The following is a 20,999-nucleotide window of genomic DNA, read 5'->3' as shown; positions in this document are numbered from 1 at the left end:
AGATGAGAGGTCATGAAAATAGGCAACAAAAGATACGAAAGTAATGGTGACATTACTTTGAGAGTAGATCGTCACATCATCAAAGAAGTAACCGTCGCAATAATAGTGGGCTTCTGGATTCAAAGTAATGGGTGAGCCAACCAGAGTATTGTCACACTAAAGACCACGACTAAACAGACAGGAAGAATTACACATAAAATAACATACTACAACAAGAAGGAAATGAAAGAAAGAGAGACCGTGAGACTAGTAAAATGCCTAGTCATGAGGAAGATCTCGTATGGTTTACCCGTTCCCTCGCTCAACAAAAGCGAGGCAAATCAGGTAGACTCAATAAACATTCGCAGTTCCAACCGAAAGGCGAAGCACCGATTGCGATAGCAAATTAGTAGATAGCTGTACGAAGCAAGGATGGTAGATTGATCGACAGTATAAAATCGTAAACATTCGCTTACTAACTAAACTAACAATGATAGAATGCGTAAGCGTGACTCAACGAGGACGTAGAAAGAAACAGGAACACAGAGAAAGTGCTGTCTTTCTGTGTCTGCTTCTTTCTACGTGCTTGTTCACTCGCGCCTACGTGTTCCCTAATTGATTCAAACCAACTAGCCCACCAACGTGTTTAACTAAATTAACAGGTACACAGGTAACAGGTAAACATGAACACATCTCGCATCGAGCGCGGAAACTCGCTGTCAAATTTCTGGAGTGAGGAATCGCGGTAGCAGCAAGCGAATTGACCTTCGTGCATCTCTTGCTCCAACGTGAACGAAACGTCGGAAGCAGAGCACCTATGAAGCTACCGGCAGTACGTGCACTCTGCAAACATCGCAGATTGCTTCGAAAGTGAGGCCCGTGCGGACGCGCACTTTGACTACGTCGTACATCAATTTCAAGACACGCGAGCGTCGGCAAAACTTCCCTATGGCGTCCGCCAAAGGCGTGTACAACGGCGTATGTTATTCGCGTGGCCAACGCCGTAGTAGACGCCGCGGTTGTCTCCACTTTGTATGGAGCCGCGGGTGAGGAGGATAACGAGGCACCCCAGCTGCCCCCGGAGAAGAACGCCCCTCTTCCCTCGCATGACCCCACTGCCTCATGGGCGACAGGAGCGGGCACGCATCCGGGGCACGTTCCTCGGTAGCGCACGCGAGATTGAACCGCGTTCGCTGGCTCACCCTGACACGCTTTGGAACCCACATATGAAACCTCACTGTGACGGCGACGGCAACGGCGAAGCGGACGCCAGAAATGCGCCTGGAGTGTCCATATAATTGATATCGCAATGATAAGGAGTGCATACAACGTGGCACTGCGTCTGCCCGTAAACACATTAATCGAAAAGCTTTTAGGGTTCGCATGCACAACACATACGCCGAGCTAAAGGAGGTGGTACTGCAAGGAAACCGGCTGATCCCAACTCGGTTGGGCAAAGAAATCCTCGTCAGAATAGGAGTCCCGACGCACCCACAGCGCTTAGATGAGGCACTCGTAAAAGTACCGCAAGACATCTGCGGTATGATCTCGGTCACACCACTCCACAAGAACATGAATCTAAACCATAATGTCCAAAGAAAAATAGAAAGATTCATATGGCTCATGAAACAAATAAAAGACAGAACTAACGTTATATATGCAGACGCTGCCAGATACAACGCAAAGAAATGCACAGCAACAGTGATAGACTGAGATGGGAAGACGGTCAGAAACGCCTCTTTGTACACCTCCTCGTTCACCAAAGCAGAGTCCTTTGCCATAGTTTTGGCTTGGAGAGAGAGGGAGCACAGGGGCAAGCAGTCGATTATCGTCACACACTCCCAGGGAGCGTACCGGCTTTATATGAACGGATGCCTACCCACAACAGTCATGATACATCTGGGGACATGAACTAACCCAGAAACACGACTGGTCTAGTGCCCGCGACACACTGGGCTCGAAGGGAATGAAAGGGCAGATGTGCTATCTCGAGAACTTATCAACTGAGCGGAGCATCCCCATCCCGTCAACGAACCTCATTTACCAATTGCAAAGGACATTCTCGCTCACGAGCAGGGCACACGTCAAAAATATGGCATCCCCCACGAATAATTAGTCGGGGAGGACGCCAAGGACCTCCGCAAAATGCTCCCTTCTGACTTTCCTCCTTCGCACGCGCGAGATTCAGCCGTCATCGTCGGCTCAACTTCGCACGCTTTCACTCTCGCATACAGCACACGGCGCGCAGGGACGATGTCATCGCCCTTGGACTTAATACGGAACATCACGGTGACGTCGTATACACTGTCCATATGATTTCTATTGCAACAGAACATACAACCTGTGTACAGAATGCATTGGAGTGCAGTTCGCAGAAATTGAAGGTTTGTGGAGGTCACAGTATGGCTGTCATATAACCAAATGTAGATGTATTGACCGCCTTCGTTGTCTCACAAAAGTTGCAGTAACCTCCAACAAAGAACAAGAGAAACATTCTTCTGGCATTTGCGACTCCTCGCAAGTTCTATACTAAAATGTGACCCCTCTCCCCTCCATTCCACTGGCTACGTCTTTCCGTCTCGTATTTCACACGCCTCTCCCTTGTGGACGCCGCTGAATGTGCGCATGTTTGTACTCTTAGGCTACCTACGCGTTTTCTTTTACTCGAGTGAATGTACCCGTGTTAGTATATATGATACTTTACGTTTTACAAAAGATGTGTGAATTGAGCTCTAGACGCTTGCAAGCGCTCTTGTGATGAAAGCCAGACGATGTCCATAGCCTCTAAACTCAATCTTTGTGCTTGCTTTCTTAAGTGGGCCGGCACTTATTTTTACATCAATATATATATATATATATATATATATATATATATATATATATATATATATATATATATATATATATATATATATATATATATGGCGTCCAGGCGGTTGCCTGGACGCCATATACACCAGTTCCAAATATACATTATCTTACGCTCGTGGGCCTGCTTTCTTCGGGCAACATTATCTTGGAGGAACTGCAACACAATGGTACGAGACACAGGAAGCTGACCTAACGAGCTGGGATGTCTGCAAAAAAGAAAAAAAATGAAAGAACTGTTTGGCAGACCTGTTGGTCGTCAGCTGACAGTAAAAAAAAAAAAAAAATTGCGTGCCGCGCTCAGACGTCCACAGAATCCTGTGTCGGTAACACACAGGATGTGCTGGCAACCTGTCGCAAGGCTGATAACACGACCGAGGCAGACAAGATTGGTCACATACTAAAACGTATTGGAGACGATGCCTTCAATCTCCTGATGTGTAAGGATTGTGCCAAGGTGGATGCAATTATAAAGGAATGCCGGGGCTTCCAACAAGTGAAGGGCCGCCGTGTCGCTCAAAGATTCGTCCGATTGCCTAATACCGCGGCGTCATCTTCCTGCGAAGACCCACCACGGTTCGTTCAGCCCATAAGACCGGGACATATAACGCGCATAGTTCGCCGTGAGATTGAGGCTTTGGCTCCTGCTCCAATTCGTTCCGACTGTCGGGAAAGCGTGCCCGCTATCTCCCTTATACAAGCGGTCGTTCGGGAGGAAATAGAAAGTTTGGGTATTCAATCTCTCTGCTCGGTCCGCCATACAAACACCTATCAGATTTCTCCGGCCACTCGCTCCCAGACGCAAAGCTTTCCGCCACTCGGCCGCAACCCAACTGACTGGCGCACAGTGGATGATAAACCCATCTGTTTTAATTGTTCCGGTATCGGACAGATCGCCCGTCATTGCCGCAACCACTGGTCCTCGCCTCATCGGTGGTCGTCTCCTACCGCCAAGTGGCAGACAATCGTACTTTCTCGCCCTATACGCCGACTAGGAACATCAACACCGACAGTGCTCCACCAAGATCCAGCCGATCCCCGTCTCCGCAAGGTCGTCGGTCCCGTTCGCCTCTCGTTCACCGCTCTTCGTCTCCTTCTGCAACCGGTTGCTTCAATTCGGGAAACTATAGGCGGTGCAGCTTCCGGAAGTGAAGCTGCAACTCCGACCCGGCCGACAAATCCTCTGTTGAACCTGCCTACATGTGGAAACCTACTGGACATTGAAGTTGATGGCGTTCCTGTTAGATCTCTCGTTGATACAGGGGCGCAGCTTTCAGTTATGAGCGCTGCTCTCCGCCGAAGCCTCAAAAAGGTTCTGACACCCGCCGTACCGTGCACTGTGCGAGTCGCCGATGGGAGTACTTCACCTGTCCTTGGAATGTGCACAGCACGTGTGACCATTGGGGGCCATTATACCGTTATTCTATTTATCGTCCTTGAACACTGTCCACACGACCTAATTCTCGGCCTCGACTTCCTTTCGAAAAACTCTGCCCAAATTGATTGTTCCGCAGGTGTTGTATAGTTGGATCTGCCACTTCCTGCCGACGCAAGAACTTGTGCTTCACACCGCTTATGTTCTGCTGAGTTTGCAAGGCTATCTCCGCGGTCGGCTACAAATGTCCTCCTGACGCCCTGTCCTCCCGTACCTGATGGCGAGTACGTCGTGTCGCCGCTTACTGACCTAGTTTTGTCTCGCAATATTGCCCTACCGAGCACACTAATCCGGATCCGCGAAAACTGCGCTCTTGTGGCCATCCTCAATTTTGGATTTTCGTCGCATGTGCTACCACACGGTATCGCCATAGCGCATATCACTCCTTTGGAAGAAATTCAGATTTCTTGTTTGACCTCTGAATCCTTCCTTAGTACCAACGGACCTTTGCAACCACTCCTTCGTGCCCGACGCCTGCGGGTGATGTTTATAAGATGATTACCCATGACCTTCTTTCCGAGCAAAGAACAGCTCGTCGTCACCTCCTGTCCTCTTATCGGGATATCTTTGATTTGGACGACCACCCACAGGGCCAGACATATGTTGACACGCATCGCATCAACACCGGTGACGCCAGCCCCATTCATAGGCGTGTCTCCGTGTCTCCGCAACAGAAACGGCCATCATACAAAAGAGGTAGACATGATGATGAACAAGGACATCACTGAACCTTCCAGTCGCCCGTGGGCATCACCGGTTGTCTCAGTAAAAAAAAAAAGACAACTCGTTGCGCTTCTGCGTTGACTACCGTTACCTCAACAGGATAACAAAGAAGGATGTTTGTCCCCTGCCTCGCATTGATGACGCTCTTGACTGCATTCACGGATCCGAATACCTTTCATCAATTGACGTCTGCTCCCGCTATTGGCAGATTAGCGTCGGTGAGATGGACCGCAAGAAAACCGCCTTCGTCACACCGGATGGCCTGTACCAATTTAAAGTCATGCCCTTTGGATTATGCTATGCGCCAGCTACATTCGAGAGCATGACAAACTCTTCCTTGCGCGGCTTGAAATGGTCTACATGCCTATGTTACCTCAACGATGTGATTGTGTTTTCGACAAATTTTGAGAGCCACCTGCGGCGCCTCACAACCATACTCGCCGTGTTTCGCAAGCCTGGCCTTCAGCTAAACTCTTCGAAGTGCCATTTCGGTAGCCGTGAAATTAACATGCTCGGCCAACTCGTAAATGCTGCTGGAATCCAACCTGATCCACAGAAAGTTCACGCCCTACGAAATTTTCCTGTACCTTGCTCAACAAACGATGGCCGTAGTTTTCTGGGCTTATGCTCTTATTTCCGGCGATTTGTGAACAATTTTGCCGACATCGCTCACCCTCTCACTGAGCTTCTTGAGAAAGATGTCTCTTTCTCTTGGGGACCACTACAAGAGAAAGCCTTCTCTACCCTGATTGAGCGGCTTACAGCTTCCCTGATTTTGTCAAACTTTGACCCTTCTGCGCCCACTGGAGTACGAACTGACGCGAGTGGTCATGGCATCGGCGCTGCCCTCGCTCAACGGCAACAAGGCCAGGAGCATGTCATCGCTTATGTCAGCCGCCTTCTTTCCACGCCCGAGTGAAATTACTCTATTGCTGAAAGGGAATGTCTCGCGCTCGTATGGGCGGTCGCGAAATTTCGACCGTACTTTTTCGGTCGGAGCTTCTGCGTCGTAACCGATCATCACGCCTTCTGCTGGCTCTTCTCTTTGAAGGACTCAAGTGGACGACCTGCACGTTGAGCATTGCGTCTACAAAAATATACATTTTCTATTACGTATAAGTTAGGGCGCCTGCATAAAGACGCTGACTGCCTGTCCCGCAATCGCGTGGATCAACCGGACGATACCGATGCATACATGGACACCACTATTCTATCCCTCTCCGGCTTCCTCCATATTGGCGACGAGAAACACCAAGATCCTCTTCTTCGAACACTTATCGAACGCCTAAGCTCCTCGCCCAATGAACCGTCCCTCCGGATCACCGTGCGCGATGTAACTTTATAGCGTTGTAGCGTTCGTCCTGATGGCCTGCAGCTCCTCCTAGTCGTTTCCAAGCACCTTCGACTGGCCGTGCTCCAGCAACTCCACGACACTCCTACTGCTGGACATCAGGACATCTCTCGTACTTACGACCGCCTACGGCGCCGCTTCTTCTGGCCCGGCATTTATCGCTTTGTGCGCCGTTATGTCGCTTCTTGCGATCTGTGTCAGCAGCGGAAGACGCCTGCTATGCCTCCTGGTGGTCTGCGTCAGCCAATTGATATCCCTACGGAGCCCTTCTTCCGTGCAGGCCTGGACCTCCTTGGCCCCTTCACAATTTTCATTAAAGGAAACAAATGGATTGCTGTAGCAACAGATTATGCCACGAGATATGCCATCGCACGAGCGATACCAGCCAGCTGCGCTACATATGTCACCGACTTCTTACTATACGACGTCATCCTGCACCACGGCACCCCTCGCCAGTTAGTCACGGATCGCGGCCGCTACTTTCTATCGAAGGTCGTCGATGATCTGCTCCGCTCCTGTTCTACAGAACACCACCTTGCTACCACGTACCACCCTCAAACGAACGGCCTCGCCGAGCGACTCAACCGCAAATTAACTGAAATGCTGGCCATGTACGTTTCCGACGATCACCGTGACTGGGACGCCGCTTTACCATATATCACTTTCGCATACAACTCGTCCCGTCATGACACTGCCGGATTTTCTCCAGTTTACCTTTTGTACGGCCGCGACCCGACCTTGCCCTTCGACACGTTGCTACCTTCGGCAGTACGATCACCCAGCACTGGTTACGCTGGCGATGCTATTGCCTCAGCCGCCCAGGACCGAGAGGTCGCCCGTCATCTCCTCACAGTCTCGCAAGCATCTAAAAAGCGACGCTACGACCTTCGGCACCGAGACAACCATTTTTAACCTGGATCCACTGTTCTTCTTTGGACGCCTTCACGTCGCGTCGGCTTCTCGGAAAAAGTACTTTCCTGTTATTCTGGTCCGAACCACATCTTACGTCAACTGTACGACGTGACATACGAGATCGCTCCAGTCGGTCAGCCTTCAGTGCGTCCCAACATCCCCAGCGATGTTGTTCGCGTCATCAGGCTCAAGCCCTATGTTCCCCCATTAAGAGAGGCTCTATAACTTGGACCGGGATGGAGCTAACCCCACCAGGAGGATGATGTTACGGCGAAGGAAAAGAAGATGGTAACATGGACTAGAGGAAGACGAAGACTTGCCTTTGACTGAACGCCATGTACACCCTGCAGTTGTATATAAACATTATTTTGCCATCGCGGGCCTGCTTTCTTCCTGCACCACTATATATATATATATATATATACATTGTGTGTACTTTCTTGACTTGGACAGTGCAAATGCACACGCATTAACAATACATTAAGACACCATTTTATTATGGAGGTGTGTCCTAAAATACTGTAACGATTATATTCCGATTCTATTGCAATGGTTCTAAAGTTGCATTATACAGCCCTTGTTTTTCATTTGCCTATCACCCTTGCTATGAGCATGATCACTGACGCGATTTGTTTCTTTTCCTACGAGGGTAATATGGTCTAGTATGCGTTTTGTGAATGTGGGCCATGGGCGACAGAACATATCGAAAGTATGAGAGTTATACTGTATGCATGATTGGGGTGGCAATTTGGAGGCCGTCTCTCGTAACAGCGAACAACGCATTCACGCGACTGTTGCCACTGCTGTGGATAATCATGGATATCCCTAACCAGAATACCAACAAGAAATGCCAGTTGTGCTGTAGGGAAAATACGAGGAAGTCAGGAGATGGAAATTGGAGATGGAAATGTACTGTGCCGAGGAAAGCATATGTCGCCTTGAAGAAGACAAATCCACTTGTCGAAACGTTGACTTCCGCTTTCACCTTGTTCTCGTTTTGCTCATAGTTATGCTGTACTGATAAATTACGCTTGAATGTCAGAATCGTCAGTCTCGCGATGAACAGAGCCTTCGAGAGCGAAAATAGACGCGATACGAAAGCCACGCTTCGAGTTTCCGTGTTAGCACCTCGTAACTGCTAGAAATTTGTGAAGCGTTGGCTCGGGTACAAATGTAATATTAAATTAAAACGTAGTAGAACACTCGTAATAGCATGAGAGCTTAGAAGCTTTTCTCAACAAGACAGAGCTTTAATGCGCAAACAGTCATGCAAATTTTAATGCACTGGTGCTGCTTTGTCAGCTGCACAAAAAAAAAAGAAAAAAGAGAGAGGCTTTTTCCCGTAGTTTCGCCGCTATTAACCAACAAATTACCCCCAAACAAATGCACGTCAAGTACTGAAAAAAAATTCAAAAGTCACAACAAATTTGACGTCGGGCCTTGGAGACGCTTTAATCGTAGTTTTCTCCATTAAGGCACAAGTCCTCACCCGACATCGACGCCCGGAATGACTTAGCCGCCGTTTTTACGGATAACAAAATAACAATCGTAGAGAACTGCTATGGCAGGCATCAACACTGGTTGTGGACTTAATGTATCATCGTTATAAATCTCGTATGCAAGCAAGTTGTGGGTTCACTCCCGAAACGCTTGCGGCGTACTGCACACGACAGCAGTCCAGTTGGGAAGTCAGGTAGAAGCGCGACGCAGCAGCCGCTACGGATGTTCCGGTTGCGGCCTGATGCATTGCCAGCGTGTCAGAATTCCAGCACCCATGCTCGCACACCCACGGCAACAGTGTCGACGTCAAACGCTTCTCCGGGATGACTGACGGGAACTGAGTTAATTTAATGCGAAAGGTGTCGAATATTTACTTCACATCATAGCACCTGCTGAAATACCGCTTATAACTGTTGAGTTGGGGAAGTACCCTGCCTCTACTCAATGCACAGGAAGTTCTTAAGTCTAAATTGGATAAGTTCGGGCAGGGCTACGCAAAACACTCTGTATTAAATTACATATTAAATTACTAGCGTTGCAAAGGCAGTTTCTACCCTAACATCCGCCAGTATTGATGGCGCTATAGAGGCGATGTCCCTCCAGTCACCGCAGGAAACTAACCAGTCAGGGTACCGATTATCGAAACCAGGGGTCGCTCTAAGGCACCTAACCCATGAGACCTTTCCGAAGACTGATTGGTCAGGGGTCGCTCTAAGGCACCTAACCCATGAGATCTTTACGAAGTCTGATCCAGGGGTCGCTCTAAGGCACCTAACCCATGAGATCTTTCCGAAGTCTGATTGGTCAGGGGTCGCTCTAAGGCACCTAACCCATGAGATCTTTCCGAAGTCTGATTGGTTGTTGATAGAAAGCTGTGGACGGGATAATGCAATAGTTTATTAGTTTGTGGTGCAAAACGAAGCATTCGGTGCCGCCAAGCAATCTGACCACACGCTGTTTTCCAATAAGCACCTATTAAAATGTAAACGAGCCTTTTTCATGCGAAAGGTCCGAATAAAAGATAATGCCGTCATTGGCTACAGATACGAACTTAAGGTGTGATGTTTTGCCTCAAAGTGCCACAGCCTTTGAGAAATTTCCGCGCGTAATGCGAATTTTGCAGGCTAGTCAGTCAAGTTCCGCTTCAAGCACGTCCCAAGACACTGGCTCAACTACAAGCCTTACCGCGGAAGCATCTTCGGATAAGGCGCCGTCACCAGAACCTAATGCGGTTGTGCGATCGACCCGCGGTATTATATTTGAAGCTGAGGCTCCAGGTGGTGGAGGAGCAGCAATGCTACCAGCCACCGCAGGGTATGTTCCTATGCTTATTGGTTAATTTACGGGTCTGCCTGATGAGTCCGTACTAAAAATTCTTCGCAAGAGAAATTTGTCTTGCGAACATAATCTTGATGCTGGACATACTACTGAAGGAGGGCCCACCAATGGCAACTTACACTTAGGAACGTGGGACCAAATGCACACAGATTTTCATTAGTAAAAGCTTTTCGCCATCGGCCGGTCACTTCCGCTAATGATACGTCCAGCTTTATAATTGGCTGGAGTTTTGTCTTAGGAACTAGTCTAACGTAATAGCATTTCCTGAATACGGGCCGCGAAGCTTTCTGATTGATGGTTCCCGGGAACGAATTAACAAAGTTCCTCGTTCGTAAGTGATCTCTACCATTGGCTGCCCACCTTGGCTAATGGCATGTCCAGCATCCAGATTGGCTTGAATTTACTGGTACGAACACTTTTAGCGTAAGAGGTTTTCATAAATGCAGGCCGTAATTTACGAGGCTGCGATTGGCCATGCAATGCGGAAACTGTTTTAAGTTACATGGTCTTTACTGCGAAAGTTACTCAAGTTAACTCTGGTGCTGGGACCATTGAGCTACCAGTGGAATGATTATTTTTTAGTGTTTGCGCTTGTGGCTTCAAACATCATTGCGACAACATTACTTATTACGCTTTGTGTTTCGAAGTTATAAGCAGCGATATTTTTCTAAAAACACCAAAGAAATTACTTTTTGTAAAAGTGCTAAATCATTGCTAGTCATTGAATTCATTGCAAACCTCACACAAGCACACTAAAGATCATCGAGCTGGCGTCATTTTATGTTGACCTTAAGACTGTTCTTCCTCTACATGCAGCCAGATTTGTTTTCGTTTGCATGCCTACATTTATAGCCTAACATTTTGTTGAATATTATGTTTTTCCTATGTCACAAAGCCAACGGGCAATGTTTTGGTAAACCAGTGTACTCCCCATTGTATTGAAGACAGCTGAACCGCTTTACATCCTATAGGTGTTAGCCCCAGAGTGATTTCTAGCGATTTTGGTAGAAAACATTGTGAAAATTTAGTGGCGCTTCAGGAATAAAGGCAAACGAGAATTTATAACGGTGCCCTTGGTACCCGTGACGAACTCAGCGTCACGGGTACCAAGCAAATAATTTATAAGAAGCATATAGTTTGGAGATCGGTTTGCATTACTGAGAGGCAAAACCATCGCTTAGAGTTATTTTTACATTTCGTGAAAAACTTTGCGCAGCGTTGCCCAGGAGGCCGGCGAGTCAATGCGGTTTTTCATGCTTGTCGGCTGCTTGCTGTGTATATTGGCGGTGGCTGCAAGCATCGTGTTCTACATCGTATTTTTGGGTAAGTCACTGCGCGCCAGGTGATGTTTGCTGTGTTTGCGTAACGTTGTAGACTCGTTTTCTTTTAATGGCGTGGAGAAAGTGAGGGCTGCGTTATCTGCAGATCACTTAGAATCGTTTGGTTTGTATTAACATTTTTATTGAATTCCTAGGCATGATAACAAGCCATGAATCGCAGAAGGATGGGCAACAGTGCTATATCGCCATTTATGTATCGCCACATGCATGAACTGCACCAGCGGCAGTGGATTTGAAGGGTGAATCTTGTGTCAGATAAAAGAATGCATGAATAAAGAATCAATCAATTAATTAATCAACCAATCTTTAATTGCAACACAGATATTACGAAGACGGCCGAGAAAAATGCTGTGCAAGCAGTTTGAGAGATCCTAGTCTTCTGGCATGCCGAATAATCGCCGCGCTTATCATGATGATCTTATAGGCGTAGTGGCCTGGGAACGTTGTATTTTGTTTCAATTCGCAATTTTTCATGTATAAGGTTTCTTGCTGCTGTTTTCTATTTGTTTATCGACTAGTTGTCAGCTTCACGGACACGTTACCAAGCCAGAATTTCTTGAAAACACAACGTATAATGCGCAGGTACAACGTGCTTCGGACGTGAAGGGGAAGGCCCCATACGGTGCGGAAATCGTAGGCGGCGTGCGCTTGCTATCGCGAACCATTCACGCGCACTATTGAGCTAATTTAGGCGGTCGAAAGTCAAACAGCGGCCACGTCGCCATAATTGGCTGCGCCACCGACATAACGACCCTCCTGAACTTCATCCTGTGCTTGTCAGCATTAAAGCTAGGCTAAGCCTAATTGCCTCTTCTCGCTTCTCTGTGGACACGAGGGCCTCCCTCGATGTACGCAATTACTATCCCGCTGGCCTCGCGGGCTAGGCTTGCGGCAAACACGGCCAATATTTTAATGCTCGTTTGTAGGTGGCTAGTAGTACCACGTGACCGCCACCACCGGCTTCCGTAATGTATCCACAACCTTTGTCGTATTTTTTTACGCGTAAATTCATGCTACACAGCACTCGCCTTTTAAAGTTGAAATTTTCAAAAATCACGCAACTATTTACTTTTGAGATATTGAAGAACTGCTTGCTCTATTTATGACTTCACGATTGATAGTGATTGATTAAAAGGGAGAGAAACGAACAATTTTTTCAGCGCACAATAAGGGGATGTTGATGCGATTCAGTCAGTTTTGTTTGAGTCGGTCCTTCTGATCTTTCAGTGACGCCTTTAGGCGCTGCCCGTGAAGCGTGGAATTTATTATAGGATTTTAAGAACGTCCATCACTAGCGATTGCAGCGGCACCGCTCCCCTAAGTTTTCAGCCGTCCCCTCATAATTGACATAGTTCGGCCAACTGCCGTCAGTAAGGCGAGCTATCTGATTGGCTACCCACATCGCGTCATCTACGCCGAAGCACTTCCCGCAAAGGGCAAGTGTCGTCTGCTCGTATTACAATGTTCTCCATATTGACGCGAACCGCGCCGTCCATTGTTGGTCTCAAGCTTTAATTTCACGAGCAACATGGATCGGCCTTGTTACTTTGTGGGCTGCAGATCTGGTGATCGGCGGCATGCTAAACGGCGAGATCGCAAGGCAACATGTGAGCAAAGTGGCTGCAGCGCATCAGGCGGTCGGTAATAAATTAAATTACGGTGTTTTATTTATGTGTCATACCCACGATCTGATTATTGGGCAAGCCGTAGTGGGGGATTTCCGAAATTAGCACCACCTGTAGTTCTTCATTGTGTGCCTAAATCTAAGTACAGGGGCGTTTTCGCAATTCGCCCCCATTGAAAAGCGACCGCAATGGCCGGGTTTCCATTCCGCGATCTAGTGCGTAGCAGCCAAACACCATAGCCAATAAGTAATCACGGCGTGTCCATCTCTGGGAGCTGCGGGTGAATGAATCACTGTCTTAAACCCGTGGGTTTGAATGTCTTGCAAGAAATGCTCTAATTCCTTCACCAGCGCAGGAATACGAATAATAAAAGCGAAAGTAAAAGATTGTGACTCATTTATTTTATAACCTATAAACAACGTGTCCGTAAGTTTACGGCGCCGGACGTTCCCGTTGTACCAAAGCTCTTTAATTTTTGTCCTAGAAAAATGGAATCTCTTTTTTGTAAAAGCATGGTACACCCCTCCCCACCCCGCCTAAGCGTACATTATTGTGTTTAGCTAGCCGACAGCGCATGTTAACTTTGAAGATTTTTCTGCAAGAAAGTGTCTGAGCCATGACAGAACACAAGCTTCTGATACTAATTTGGTCAATTTTTCACTATGATCAGTAGAAAATGAACATCCATAATTTTATGCAAGTGCGCTTCTTGCGGATGTAAGGGCGGACAAAAGCCATTTTAACCTTAGACCATTCAGCTACCTTCTCATGAGTCTGAAAATTTTGAGCCGCTAGGTTTGGCAAGGACCATGTACTTGGGCTTAGGTGCACGTTAATGAAACCCAGGTGGTCGAAATTATTCCGGAGTCCCTCACTACAGTCTGTCTCATATTCGGGTCGTGGTTTTGGCACGTAAAACCCCATGATTTTTTTCCACACAGATGGCTCATGCCATCTTGTCGCGTTGGCTATATTAGGGTCCTGGCTACATTCTGCAATCACTGATGTCCACGCTGCCAGCTTTGCTTAACTAATATGAAGAGAGGCGTCGGCTTGCCTGCGTGCACCAAAAACGTAATGTGTGACTTCTCTCCAAGTATTTGTTAATGCCCTCGCTATTGCGATAGCAATGATATGGAGGCACAAGGCAAGATCCCGCCGCTGCCGTCGGCACCGGCGATAACATCGTCGCGCAGTCCTGCTATCGAGGCCACAAGAGCTGGTCCCGCGTGATGTTTTAAATTATTTCCAGAAACGCGGAGTGCGTTTCGCTGCAAAAAAACAATGAAGTGTACTGAACGCACCGTTAACACCACGCTTAATGAGCTTGGTGGCGGAGCCAGGCCAGAATTCTGCCTTCCGCTGCTGGCATGAGCGTTGTGCGCAGGCATACTGCAGGCACACTAGGAGTCCTGGTGAGCTGCTTTGTGTTTTCCCTGTCCTAGCGGAGCGGGCAGTCAACGCCAAGTTTAGATGGCCTAAAATTTCTCTGTGAACTGAGAAACGGCGACGGACTGATTTCGGCCACTTCTCATGAACCATCAAATTATGTCCATGGGCTACTCCCGTTGTATTGGGAGGCCATGCAATCCACGGCCCAGCGGTCTAAAGAGAAAAAAAAAAGAAAAATGAAAAAGAGAGAGTATTTTTTGGAGGCACACTGCTGTAGCTAGCTGTAGGCTTATACCAGGGTGGCCTTCTCCCACATCGTTAGACCGGTTTTGTTGACTTAGCGCCGGAATCGTATTGGTCATCCGCTTGTGCAAAGTCGAGTGCATGTGGCAGAGTGGCACCCTCTTCCGGTCGGGGAGAGAGTCTCATGCAGTGCAGCATAATACGCTCGGTTGTCTCTGTCTGGTTTGAGCAGCTTCGACGTACGTCGCCTTGAACATTAGGGGACGAGTTGAAGCGGCGCTTGCATAGGAGCGTGCGCAGCGCTCCTGGGCGCGCCTATCAGAGTAGCGCGCTCCCCTTGCCTCTATCATAAACATCACTTCCTTTAAGATTGCGGTCTTCTGGGTCCCGTATAGTTACAGCATTATGTTGCGCTGTACGCCGAGACGCCATTTCGTTTTTTCCGCATCGTACACGCGTTTTCGCACAGCCTTGGTCGGCAGCACCTCATGCAGCCCCCTATTCTTCCGCTTAAAAAAACTGAATTTATGGCATAAGAAGGGGTACACTCGAGTGGACCGCTGTGTCCTGATACCTTATAAGTTCAGGTATCGTAAAATTCACCGAGTCCGTCGTCAGTCATCCATTCTGCGGAAGCAGGCTTTAAAGGCAACCTTACTTCAATGCTTTCGGGCTTCAAACGTCGGCCACACAACACTACCTTGCACGGCCTCGACCGTCACTTGACCACGATGACTCAAGGCTAAACGGCTCACCTCTCGTTGACTGCACTGTAGCTAAACACGGGTAGAAGCCGACAGGCACACGATGTCATTCGCAATAGTCACGTTTGGCACATGCTAAAGCTGGTACAGCGCAACAACGGAAGGAAGAAACAAGCCGAGCTGGCCAGAAGAAGGAACAGAGCGCTGCCTTCCAACTAGGTTTATATATACCCACAAGAAAGCATCAAGGAATGTTTGCCACGGAACCTGCCAATTCGCCGCATGAACTGCTCACCTACGTCAAGCAAGTAGCCCGACTGGTTTCCGTGGCCGAAATGGACAGGTGCGTATGTGACAGTGCTGATGTGATCTCGCACTTTGAGCTTACAAACAAAAAGCTCCCAAAGAAGAATGTTGTCGGCTCCTTTGAAGTGCATTCCCTTGCTCTTTTGTCGTCTGTCAAGAAAGGTGAATTTGCGGTGTTGCCTAATTCTTTACTTTTCGTGAAAGCTACCACTGCCGTCGATTCTGTTTTTTGACCCGAGGATGTCCTTTCCGTTTCAAAAGTTTAATCCGAAGTTAGAAACTGTGCAACACTTTGTGTTTCTAAACACTGTCAAAAGCAGTCAATAAGTGCAAGAAATTTAGTCTTAACATGTTTTTCACGTCTAAGACACATATAAATGACTGCCCCTGCAGGTTATTGTGGCAGAAAGAAAGACGTGACAAGAATTAGTGGCAGTTTTTACACGAAAAACCTAACTCGCTTACTGAAGATGACCCTATTGAAATAAGAAACTCTGACGCTTTGACAAACTTTCTCAAAGAGAATAACAGGGGCTTCGAAGCTTTTTCAGTCGACATCTTAAGATTTATATTATTCTTTACCGCGCGACAAGCTGTTGCAGTGTGTTGATGACGCCATTGATTCCTTCGGTACGACAATTTTCCAGGATTGTACTGGTGTTCATGGCAACAGCGTCATTGAATTTTTGTTGTTTTATATAAAATGATCTTTTGCATCTTTTAATTACCGGAACTGGATTCAGAACAGTGGTGCGTGCATTGGGTCATGTCTGGCCCCTGCCCTAATTGACACCTACCTTGCTCATCATGACTGGCTGCTAATGAGCATGCTAGATCAATGAAGAGTCGTCAAACTATGCCTTGCAGATGATTTTTTGGTCCCTGTAGATGGCAAGAACGCCGCGTTCCAGCACATATCGGACGGAATCGTGAAACTTTTAGCGACTGCTTTCATCCACTAGAGTTAACTCATGAGATTACTTACCGGTTTACCGGTTTAGACCGCAGTTTATTTCTTGTACATGACATGTGTGCTGGATGTAAGACCCAAGAAGTGGGAAACCATTTTTATCATCTGATGCTGCCCATTTTAAGCTGGTTGAACGAAGCATTGCTAATTCTTGTCTCAGTAATGCCCTCGGGAAATCGTTGTCGTCATGCCAGGCAGCACAGTTTTACAACTCAAGTTCATCGGCATTCCTGCACCAGACAGCGGGCTACATTACTGCCAGCTATGGCTGAAAAGCTATTCAAGCAGATAAAGGAGGCGAACAACTGAGAGGCCTAATAAAGAAATAACGATCGAAAGAAACCGATAGTCATACCATATGTGCATAACGTCTTCCACAGATTAAAAAAAAAAAAGATTGGCCGAAAGGCTAGTGTGGAAGTAGTGCTTTCCGCGCCGGATGAGCTACGGAGGCTCCGTAAAGGGGTAAACCTGCCCCAACCACGCAGAACTGTCTCTTCTACCTTGCACAAGAAGAGCTTTGTGTCTTGCGTTTTTGGGATTGTTTATTCAATTCCACTATCACGAGGGAAGCTATATGTAGGCCAAACTGGTCGCTGCCTTAACGAAAGGTTAAAACATGATAGCAATGTGCACCGAGCTATTCAGGGACGTATAGAAAATCACTATCCCAATTGTGGATGTTAGCCAAATTTTCATCGGTCTGAAGTGCTGAAAACGCAACCATCGCAATTTACGCGGGAGATTGCTGTACCTGATTTAGTTGCAACGGCTGGCATCACGTGTGTGAGCGCGCCATCTTTGTGCCTATCTTCACAGGAAGTAAGATTTCTTTAGCAGTATAACCATGCATGACAGAACTGCGCGTGTTCTGTGATTCATGATGGCCTAGTCTTCTCTCAGTGTGACATTTTGTGACGCGTTATGAAGACATCGCTTGATGCTTTCTTGTAGCTATATATTTCGTACAATCTGCAAACAAAACCAGCTCGAAGTCAGTGCTCTGTTCCACCTCCTTGATGACTCGGCCCGACCATTCCTTTCCTTGTTGTACTGTACCAGTTTCAGCATTCTATAACAACTTGCTCAATCCTCAACCCTAGTCGACTTGGCACATGCGCCTTATATACAGCCAGCGCAACAGCACGTAGCGGGTAAACCACCACATGCACCTCCTTCGAATTATGCAGCTCGCTTCTAATGCAATTTGACATAGTGCTCTCGTCGCACTCTCGTGGAACTGTCGGCAGGCGCACGCCATGGACGTCGCTCAATGGGCCATCGAAACCCACAACCGCCGACTGTTTTGGAATGAATGCCAGGCTTAGCATGCACAGGTGGGCGTGGCCGATACCTGGGCCAATTTCTGTAGCTGCTGCACATTTTCCGCCATGAGGAATAGATCGCCTTCAAAGGCAAGTCCCCGCAGGGTCCCCACCTGCGATAATCTTCCGTGAAGGAAATGTAGCGCGAAGCCCAGCCCAGAGTCGAGGAGCTCGTGCTCGATCCGTGCGAGGCCTGGAATGACGCTAGTGCACTTCTAATCAGGCGAGCGTTGCGAGACGCCCGGTAGCTTTTAGGGCGCTGTTCCTTTTGCCAAACAGTAGTTGTGTTGCATGGTGCGTCGCGCCAGCGTGTCGCAAATTCGTACCGTCAGAACACCGTCCGATGCGTTCCAGTGCCACGCTAAGCCTTGCTATCAATCGGGCCAGAATTGTCAATTTTCTTATGTTGTCCTGGTGCCGTAGAAATATAATTCTTAGTGTTGTGCATTGTATTGTTTAGTACTTACTTTATATCTTGGTTTGTGCTCCCATTCAGCATTTAACGCTTGCTTAGTGCATTAGGAATTTAGAAATATCCATTTTCAATAAAACAGCAATTGAGTACAAGTGCCTAGGCATTCGTATTTTGTACATAATATCTTAAAACAAATTCCGTCAGCGCTGTAATGCCTTAGTGCACAGTCGTACATATCTGACGTGTGAAAGTGCCACCAGGTATGTGAGCCTGCTGGTACACTCATGATTTCTGCAACCGCTTCTTGCCTGGAGGGCCGACAACTTATGTTGGAAATATGGAAACTCAATTACGTTGCTTTCTTGTCCCCGATAGTCCTACAGCTTGTATGCCAAATGTTTTAGCATACGTCCAAATAATTATAAACATAGATAGGTGCATGAAGAATATTTTTTTTTTCGGTGGCACACTCTTCATGCCAATGTGAATTAGGAATAATGTAACAGTAAGTCATTAGCTTCTAAAAAACGAACAGTGGAATAGTCATGCTCTAATATTTTTAGGAAAAATCGCTTTCATGTCGAATTCTTTGATTTCGCCATCATTACTGAAGAATGTATCGGTGAGTGATTGAAAGTAGTTTTGATACAATACTCATCCAGTATTAGTATACCTAATGGTGATCTTAGATTTGTAGAATAGCTCAGACCATCGTCCATCAAGCATCGCGTTACTGTTTCCACCTTGCAGCTGATAATGACGTGCTCGAGACGACCCGCCAAACGCACCTCACGATGAGAACATTCTTCACGATGACCGCCCCAAACGCTACCGGCTCGACGGCAGCCAATACCCTTGCTCCAATTTCTGGACCACTGCCGGTGCCTCCAAGTTCTAGCACTCCCACAATCCCTCCCATTTCCACAACTCCCAGTTTTCTTTCGGCCACCCCAAGCGTTTCTACAGCGCCCAGTGCTCCTTCGGCCACCCCAAGGGTTTCCACAACTCCCAGTGTTCTTTCGACCACCCCAAGCGTTTCTACAGCGCCCAGTGCTCCTTCGACCACCCCAAGGGTTTCCACAACTCACAGGGTTCTTTCGACCACCCCAAGCGTTTCTACAGCGCCCAGTGCTCCTTCGACCACCCCAAGAGTTTCCACAACTCCCAGTGTTCTTTCGACCACCCCAAGCGTTTCTACAACGCCCAGTGCTCCTTCGACCACCCCAAGGGTTTCCACAACTCCCAGTGTTTTTTCGACCACCCCAAGCGTTTCTACAACGCCCAGTGCTCCTTCGACCACCCCAAGGGTTTCCACAACTCCCAGTGTTCTTTCGACCACCCCGAGCGTTTCTACAACGCCCAGTGCTCCTTCGACCACCCCAAGGGTTTCCACAACTCCCAGTGTTTTTTCGACCACCCCAAGCGTTTCTACAACGCCCAGTGCTCCTTCGACCACCCCAAGCATTTCTACACCATCCAGTGCTCCTTCGACCACCCCAAGGGTTTCCACAACTCCCAGTGTTCTTTCGACCACCCCAAGCGTTTCTGCAACGCCCAGTGCTTCTTCGACCACCCCAAGGGTTTCCACAACTCCCAGTGTTCTTTCGACCAGCCCAAGCGTTTCTACAACGCCCAGTGCTCCTTCGACATCCCCAAGGGTTTCCACAACTCCCAGTGTTCTTTCGACCACCCCAAGCGTTTCTACAACGCCCAGTGCTCCTTCGACCACCCCAAGGGTTTCCACAACTCCCAGTGTTCTTTCGACCACCCCAAGCGTTTCTACAACGCCCAGTGCTCCTTCGACCACCCCAAGCGTTTCCACAACTCCCAGTGTTCCATTGCCGCCAACGGCCGGAATGCCTAAGGGTGGGTCTATGTGCGTAAGATAGCGAGTTGTTCTAAGAGTGCACGATACTCCCAGAATTACATAAGCGCATTATCTTCGTTACCATCACTTACCATTATTATCCCCGTTTACAAATTATCATAATTTATTCGGAAAAAAGAGAGATGAAACAGAAGTGCATGCAAGCGTCAGGACCCGTATTCTCAAAAATGCTATTGCACCAGAATTATTCACAAGAGAAAATTTAAGCGAATTCTAAAGGTGGACGTGTAGTTAGCGAAGGCGGTTGGCCTATGGCGAAAAGCACTTACCAACGGAGAGCTTCGTGAATTCGGTCCTTGTATTTCTAGCCGTGAGATGGTTGAGACGCATTGAATACTTGCAATGAGCAATAACACAATCCGGGTTTAAGGTGGGCATATTAGAGAGTTTACTACATTATAGCAAAAAGGAAAGAAAGTTTGCCGTGGCAATGATAGATGATGTAATCAGGTATAATTGGAAAATATGGCGAAAGAAAACAGATAGCACGCGTTATAAAACTACACTAACTAAATGAAAGTAAAGATCACAAATGGAAACTGGGAGTAAATGAAGATTTGTTGTCCCTTTGTCCTGCAACACTGTGCTTCGCAGCTGTCTTAGAGCGGCGTTTTGGTATAACTATTGTATGAGCATTTCGGTACGTATATCATTCATAGTGACTACGCCAGCACACATGCCCGGA

The 20,999-nt window shown here is 47.6% G+C and overlaps 1 protein-coding gene across 1 annotated transcript; it reads left to right on the top strand.

Annotated features, from left to right (window-relative positions):
- Positions 1-19,220: 19,220 nt before the first annotated feature.
- On the top strand, positions 19,221-20,290 carry LOC129384201 (uncharacterized). The gene is made up of 2 exons (XM_055069420.1): positions 19,221-19,928; positions 19,985-20,290. Exons 1-2 carry the CDS (start codon positions 19,221-19,223, stop codon positions 20,288-20,290), a joined length of 1,014 nt encoding a protein of 337 aa, XP_054925395.1.
- The last annotated feature ends 709 nt before the right edge of the window (positions 20,291-20,999 follow it).

This window comes from Dermacentor andersoni, chromosome 8, assembly GCF_023375885.2.
Source record: "Dermacentor andersoni chromosome 8, qqDerAnde1_hic_scaffold, whole genome shotgun sequence".
Classification (NCBI taxonomy): Eukaryota; Metazoa; Arthropoda; class Arachnida; order Ixodida; family Ixodidae; genus Dermacentor; species Dermacentor andersoni.
The sequence above is the reverse complement of the archived record's forward strand: the minus strand, read 5'-3'. Positions and strand labels throughout refer to the sequence as shown.

What these genes read in the sequence shown, in the direction of transcription:
- LOC129384201 (XM_055069420.1), top strand. Translation starts at nt 19,221, where the DNA reads ATGAGAACATTCTTCACGATGACCGCCCCAAACGCTACCGGCTCGACG. An exon ending in CTCCTTCGACCACCCCAAGG is followed by an intron (nt 19,929 to 19,984) that starts GTTTCCACAACT and finishes TGCAACGCCCAG; the next exon opens with TGCTTCTTCGACCACCCCAA.